A 7792-nucleotide genomic window follows, 5' to 3' on the forward strand; every position below is an offset into this window, starting at 1 on the left:
GGGGAGGGGGAGGGGGAGGGGGAAGGGGAAGGGGAAGGGGAAGGGGAAGAAGAAAGAAAATCAATGTCTTTCTTGTTGCCTGCATGGAGTTGGAATGAGAGAGGGAGAGAGAAAGGGAGGCCAGAGATGAAAAAGACCCTTGTTTTGCTCAGCTCCCAGCAGGTGCAGGGGTTGCTCCATGATGTCGGGTGCTGTCTCCCAGAAGTGGATGAATTCAGATGTAACTGCAGACGCCTAGTAGGGGCTGCTGCATTTGTCTGTAGGGTAGGCGATAGCTTTGTGGTCCCCTGCCTCTTCTAATCTGTCACACAGAAGGCATCTCTATCCCATCTGCCACCCACCCACCTGGGACTGCAGTGCAGTCTTGTGAGTGAGAGTGCCGATGTGAGGAAGACAGAGACATCATTGGAGCTAGGATAGTCAAGGCTAGCTCTTTTCATTCCACATCTTGCCTCTGGCCAGAGACCCCAGTCTATGAGAAGGTGGCCTCTAATAGCCTGAACTCCCTTCTTCTTGATCCCTACCACCAACATGCAGGGTATCAATTGTAGGTAGATGGTAGAGCTATGGGAACATCAGAACAAAGAACAGCCAACCATCAGCCCACACTTCTGGCAGCTGGGAGCCCTCAACCTAGAGACGGGGATGGAAACATGATTGAGTTGTATCTGGGCTATTGATCCATGCTAATGCTGTCTAAGGAGATGGAAGACCTAGAGAAAGAGGAAGCTGCCCACCCACTCCATGTTAGAGGCAGCTGAAAAACCAAATGGCCTATTACTGGAAAAAGAGAAACAGTGCAGACATCCCAGCCAGCTTTCTCTCAGTTCTCTGGGGGTGAGTATTTCTCTAATCTATGCTTTGCAGAGGAAGAGACAGAATAATAGAGGTAAAGCAACTCCTGCAAGACCACTGAGTAAGCAAGTGGCAGGCAAAGGGAGAATTCCCTCCTAGCTGATGTCAGTCCCTTAGGCCTAGGCTTTACATTTTGGAACTAGATATGGATAGACTCCTGTATGAGGCCTCAGACATAACCCTTGAGTTCCGTGTTTAGGCCCATGTGGTCATTGACAGGTACAGCTCTGAAGAAGAAGCAGCCTGGCACAGAGCCTGGGCCTGGGCATGGAAAAGGTCTTTTGTGTTTCTTTCCAGGTCTGCCCCATCTCTCACCAGGATGTGTTAGAAGGTTTGCAGCATCTCCAGACGGCAGAGGCTCCTGGCACACACCTAGGCTTCCATCCTCTCTGACCTATCCCAAGCCTATCCTCAGCTGTCAGCACCTGCTGGCACTCACCAAGCAGGAGCATAAGAAACGGTTACCTGGTGTGCTGCAGAGCTTAATGAGCCCCACTTGGTGCCCAGTAGAGTCAGGGGCTCAGTTGGGCATAGGGAGGAAATGTAGCCCTTGATTCAGAGGGCTTAGAGCAGGGCTAAATGAGGCATGCAGATAAACACTCACCCCTTGGCCCAGGGGAGTTGCCAGCAGAGCTAGGTGCATAATAAAAAATGCCAATTTCATTTATCTTCCTGTCTGTGTCCTGCCTGGAGGAAGGCTGAGCAGATTAAAAAGCATGCTACATTTACAGGCTGTTTTAATCTTAGCACTTGTGGCTCTGAGTTATAGCCTTTTTGTTCCCGATGGGAAGGAAGTCTCTAACAAAGTCAAAGCCCCGAGTCTGTGTGTCCTTTATGACGTTGCCCAATTGATAGCTAAGTTGGCTGTGGCCAAGGGTGTCGAGGTTATGTTCAAAGCTAAGGTCACAGGTAGGGGTAAAAATGGGGTGGCTCACAGCTTCACTGCTCTGACCATCCTCCTGACCTTGGTCAGCCTTCTCAGCAAAGGTGTCACGGGGCAAGAGGTAGCCCAGATTATTAAGTCTAAATGGCAGCTCCTTGGATGTATTTTCTCTAATGAATACTAGTTCCATTGACTAATAATCGCTCTATGCCAGAAAAAGTTGTTTCATTGTTAATGATTGATTAAAACCAAGCAGCACCAATGCATGCGTTCCTCGAGCCTTTAAACTGTTAATGTACACTGCATCTGTAGGAGGCAGAGATGCTGAGATGCAGCCTCCAAGTGTGTTAGTTTGCACAGGACAGCTCCTGTAGGTATATTGTATGATGTGAGACCTGCTCAGAAAAGCAGGGCAGGGTAGACTACCAAGTGGTCTACAGGCCACATGGTCTTGATCAGCTGTCATCCCAGGTCAGGTACCCTGTTCAGGCCACTCTCATCGCAGCACATATACCAGCTCTTCTTTCCAGTTCTGTAGTCAAACATCAAAATCTTGTTAACCTAGAAACTCAGATGGCATGGCTGAGTGATCAAAGTTGCCACATAAGATAAAATCTATTTGCAAACCTAAGACTTGTCCACATCTGGGATAGTAGGGCTGGAGAAAATGGAATGTCTACACATGGCCAGTGTGGTGCTAGTATTGACTGTTGGCATTGGCAAGTCATAGAAGTGGTTGGGAGAGTAGAAGAGTGTCTGATGATCAGTTCTGTGGACTGGAGTCTGCAGCCTCTGTGAGCTTGCTCATGGAGAGTCCTTCTAGTCCATACATTCTGTGATAGAAGAATAGCAATACCATCTTCTCAGGCTAAGGGCAAATGCGTTCCTTCATGCATGCAATTGCTTTCATCCATTTGACAAGCATTTGTTAGATGCCCACTGTCTTCAAGCATATTGATCCTGGTTTACCTGTTTGGAGGCAGGTAGGGGACAGAATAGTCTCCCATGCTGTGAACTAGGACATGAAACACCAGGGCAACTGGCTCTACTTTGATGGATGGGAGAGACAGATTGCACAGAAGAGGTAGGACAGGTTAGGCCACAGAAGACACTTAACACTCTGCATTCCCTAGTTCGCAGGCACCTGTGAGATATCTGCCTTGAAGTTTGGAATTATGTCTCTTAGGGCACAGAAGCCATGTTTGACCCCAAGAGTAGCAAAAAGTGAAGTAACAGGGAATGCTGTGGGAAACTCTTGGGGTGGATCAGAAAATATTGTCACTGCACAGATGTTTTGTGACTTCAGATGCCAACTGGGTAGGCCAGGTGCCAGGCAGCTATCTCACAGGTCACTATCTTTGTGACCTTCAGAAAGATGCTTTTCCCATCAGCTCTTAGCTTCATCATTTCAGAATGGGGGAAGTTGGACTTCGGTAGTGTTTTCTAGATGTATCATACGTTATCCAGAAACCACACACATTTTCATTCATTTGTAGTTATTTCTGGTATAGACCACACTTCTCCCCATGGAGCCAAGTAGCATCTGAAAATATAGAAGCAGCCAGCCTCCTTGGAGTCACTGTATGGCTGGAGGATTAAATGCAAGCCAATGGGCTGTGTGTGTGTGTGTGTGTGTGTGTGTGTAGTGGTGGATGTCTTTTCTCATTGTTGTACACTATAGTGAGCAAAGACTGGCCCCTGGCCTCTTTCTTTTCCCAAGCTACAAGACAAGGGTAAAAATGTGTCTTGAATTTACAGGTAGAAGCCCCTAATCTAGATGTTAGAATTACCCATAGGCTCATATATTTGAATAACTGATCCCTAATTAGTGGAACTGTTTGAGAAGGATTAGGAGGTGTTCTCTCTCTCTCTCTCTCTCTCTCTCTCTCTCTCTCTCTCTCTCTCTCTCTCTATCTCCCTCCCTCCCCCCTCCCTCCCTCCGTCCCTCCCCCCCCCATGGATCAGTATGTAAAGCCCTCAGCTACTGTCCCAGCACTATGCCTGTTTGATTCTGTTTCTCATCATGATGATCATGTTATAACTTTCTAAAACTAAGCAAGCTTCAGTTAAATGCTTTCTTTTCTAGAGTGGCCTTGGCTGTGGTGTCTCTTCACAGTAATGGAACAGTGACCAAGACACCCACTGACCCAGAATCACCTGCTTACCCAAGAGAGAAATAAATGCTATCTTGTTTAAGCACCCGAAGTTTAGAGGATCTGTGTTCTATCAGTTTAGTTCATAGGTCACAAATGAAATGAGTTTCAGGATAAAGAGTCAATTGGGTGATTGATCCTAGCTCCCTATGGAGTGGATGCCATTCCATGATAACGTTACCGAGAGCAAAGCACAGAGGGAGAAGGACCCCAGGCACCAGAACTTTAGAGAAGGAATTGAGATTGCTAGTGGTGAAAGCTATGGTAGGGTGAGAGAAAGAAGCACTTTTGTCAGTTACTGGGCTTGCTGCAGGCATCTGATTCTGTCCCATGTAGAGGATCTCAGGGGACAGATGCCAGGCCAGCAGGCCAGCGTTACCTTCTCAGCTCCAGTCACTGTGTATGCGTGCTGGCTCACCAGTCCATTCTCCATCACTCTGGCCTCTTCTGTCAGCTGCAGAAAGGTAGAACAGACAGAGTTCTTTGGAGACATTTTTAAAAATACATTCAGACAGTAGCACAGCTGAATTAGTGAGTCACCACCCAGGAGGAAAGGGGTCTGTGTGTGTGTGTGTATAACACTTCCTGTGAGTTATGAGTGGAGGCTATTAGGTAAGAGGTCTCAATAGTTCATGCCCAGGAGTTTCCTACCCCACTGACTATGAAAAGCACAGTCTCTGAGGACATATGCTGTCTTGCTCATGACATAACCCATGTCAGCAGGATCTCCCAGCCCCAACGACCTCCCTCTGCAAGGAACGGTGTGACTTGGCCAATGTTTAAGAGTACAGGAAGTATCATGTAGATGGGGAACCAGATGTTTTAGAATAGACTCAAGTAATTTGGACCTTACATGACCTATGAGACCTGCTACTTCTATGACTGGTGAGAATCAGAGCTCTTTATAAATATAAAGAAAACACAATAGAACTACTAGTAGCTATGGTTGCTTTCTCTAACACCTGTCAATCCTTCTGGTCACCCAGGGACACATGCTGCTCCTGGTCAGGAGGGAGCAATATCTGAGGATTTGGTGGTTAGCTGCATTCGGATTGTGCACGGCACCCTGAACTGTGTGACTCGGAAAATTAGCTTAGTTCTCATTTCCTTGTCTATGATATGTGTTTGGAATCCCTGCCTCAGAGAGAAGATACACATGGACACTTCTAGGAAGAAAAACCTGTTGGGTACCAAGGAAGCCCCCATCTACTCACCCCATTTTCGGTGTCACAGGCCACCATTGAGCCTGCTTGGATTGCGGTCTTCACTGTCGTCAGTAGGTCAAATGGAGAGGAGTGCAGGTTGATGATGGTGACCACTCCTCCTGTGAGGTCCACCAGGGCATCAGGAAGGTAGCCATAGTGTAATTGGGAATAGGAGCCAAGTAGCCTGTAGGGGAAGGGGGAGGTTAGGTTATCCCTGGAGCAAGAGCTTGTACACCAACCCTGTGCATGTTCCCTATTTGAGGGACTTCTCCATCTACAGGGGACCCATGGCCCTCTCAGGAGAAGAGAAGACCAAGGCCAGCTAGTCCTTAGAAAACACTGAATGCTATTTTGATAAGAATCTGCTTTGTTGCTCCCTCCTTGGTCTGAAAAATACCGTAGGCAGCGGCATGTGCAAGACCACCTTAGGTACATGCTCGAAGCTAAAAAGACCATATTCCTACCACCAAAGAACTCACAATTAACAAACCCAAGTCCAGCCTGGCAATGATCAGCCCTTGCTCTCACTCTGGGCAAACTAATGCAGAGCTCTTGCTTATAATATCCCTCTTCTTCATGGAAATTAGGAGGGAGAAAGCCTTTAGTGAAGTTGGCATAGGAAGAGATAAGTCTGGGCATGCATAACCTCAAACCTCTACCCTAGATACCTCTCCCACCCTCACAGCCTTTGGCCTTCTGCCTCTGTGCCTGCACCTCAGAAATACCTAGGCTCATTGCCCCAGCCTGGCTTTCTTCCCGCTTTTTCTTCAGACCTCAACATTTGACACTGATCACCATCCCCTAGCTGTGTGGTGGCAGGACTTGGCTTAGCAACTCTGAGCATGTTTCATGACCCCACTACACACTACCCAGATTCTATACTTGGCTCCTGCTCACCAGCTCCCAATACCTGGAAGGAAAGAGCTTTTTCTCAGGCTCCCTTTGTTTATTTGAGGAGCAGGACATGTACATACACTGACTTAAGTAAGCATCATAAGCAAATATGGGTAGCATAGAGAAGGACCTCTGGCCATGGCCAACATCAGAAGGCACAACGGTCTCTGAGTCTCCTTCTCCCTGTTCCTATCTGTTCTGTCCTCTATATCAGTGCTTGGTATCAGGACATAATCTCTTTAGAAGAAATTGTCAGTGATCACAGAAATCACACGATCTTGTGTCAGTGACCTCCTAGAGTATCTATTTGCTACAAGAACAGATAATTAATGATGGGAGACAGAAGACAAACTGATCCCAGTTTAGGTGTCCTCGACTCTGATTTGAGGTTCATGCAGGTAAAGAGAATGTCAAGGGTATTTGTAGGAGGAAAAACCAAACTGGAGAGGCTTCTAGAGCCTGAAGATGGATGGATCTAGAAGAGTGGACAATTGGGCTGGGAGAAGGGCACTGGAACAATCACTGAAGCTGGGCCAGAGTATCAGACTCAGTGTGGTGAATTGTAGGTTCCTAAACTACAGCCATGGCATGGCAAGACATGGAGGAAAGAAGAAGGGGGTTGTGGGCAGTCTTCTGAATGTAGAAGCTGCTCTCCCCTCTCTCCCTGTCAGATCCCCATGCAGCTGTCTCCCATTGGCAAGCAGATGGCGAGCCTGTCATGGGTGATGGTCATACTCATGAGCTTTTTCTCCTACTACTATGAAATCAGTGAGAGTCCGGGCCTGGGTCCATCCTTGCTCCTGTTTATAAGAAGGTATTTGGCCTTGGAGATAACCCTTTCCATTTTGTTATCGGACTTTCCACTAGATACGGTAGGACAGAGTGGGTCACATTGGACCCTCAGATGCTCTTTGCTCGTCCTCTTTCCACCTCAGTCACTGACCACTCTCTTCCGGGTACTGCACAGAGTGTCAGAAAAATCATGTCAGCAAATATGGGTCATGAGGCCACTGTGTCCCAGGCAAACCTGCCAAGGGTGGCTTAGAAAAACCTAAGGATCCACAGATCCAAAGGGCAAATCTACAGGGACACTCATGTGACATTTACCCATGCTGTTTAAAATGAGTTCTGATCTCATCCCTCTCTCACCTCCCTGTGATCTCTGGCTCTGATTGGCTTAAAAATCTTTATCTCCACAGTGTTTGCTCAGCCAATGGCATAGGGTCCCTTTGATCAGGGTTATACCCACTTAGGTCTGAAGACTTGGCTTTTAATGTCACACGTCTTTACTGAGGACAGCAAAGTTCACAAGGACCACTGCAGAATCTGTTAACACTTTACTGAAATGGTCTATCTTGCCTGTGGTCCCTTCCAGTTCTAAGCAGATCCCACAAGGTGATTGCGCCACAGAAGCACCTGGGGGTTTTGCCCCCTCTTCACTGATGTACTCCATTTTGTTGGCTCTGGGATTCACCTGAGGTCTGTAACCCACATTATTCTGCTGTTACCACAGAGATACCACATATAAGGGAAGGGCTCTGGGTCTACCCTGCTGCAGTCAGCACTTCTCCTCATGCCTTTCAGAACCTTCTCTCAGTGTCTGTCCTCCATGCTAGCAAAGCCTGTCTTAGTAGCAGTAGGACACTTTGACAAGGAGCTAGGTCTCTTTTTCACAAATGCAAGCTTATGGATCCTGATGATATATTGGGAGCATGGCCACTATTCTCACTCCCCTTTGCTGACAGGGAGGGGAGGAGAGAGAGAGAGAGAGAGAGAGAGAGAGAGAGAGAGAGAGAGAGAGA

At 47.5% G+C, this 7792-nt stretch overlaps 1 protein-coding gene across 1 annotated transcript in view; it reads right to left on the bottom strand.

The window, feature by feature from the left end:
• Positions 1-7792, bottom strand: part of Capn13 (calpain 13) — an 88744-nt gene that overhangs the window by 37374 nt on the left and 43578 nt on the right. Inside the window, exons 6-7 of the mRNA XM_021150095.2 lie at positions 5106-5280; positions 4271-4345 (exon numbers count right to left, since the gene is read on the bottom strand). Coding sequence (XP_021005754.1) covers positions 4271-4345; positions 5106-5280 — 250 coding nt within the window. The remainder of the gene's footprint in view (positions 1-4270; positions 4346-5105; positions 5281-7792) is intronic.

This window comes from Mus caroli, chromosome 17, assembly GCF_900094665.2.
Source record: "Mus caroli chromosome 17, CAROLI_EIJ_v1.1, whole genome shotgun sequence".
In the NCBI taxonomy this organism is placed as follows: domain Eukaryota; kingdom Metazoa; phylum Chordata; class Mammalia; order Rodentia; family Muridae; genus Mus; species Mus caroli.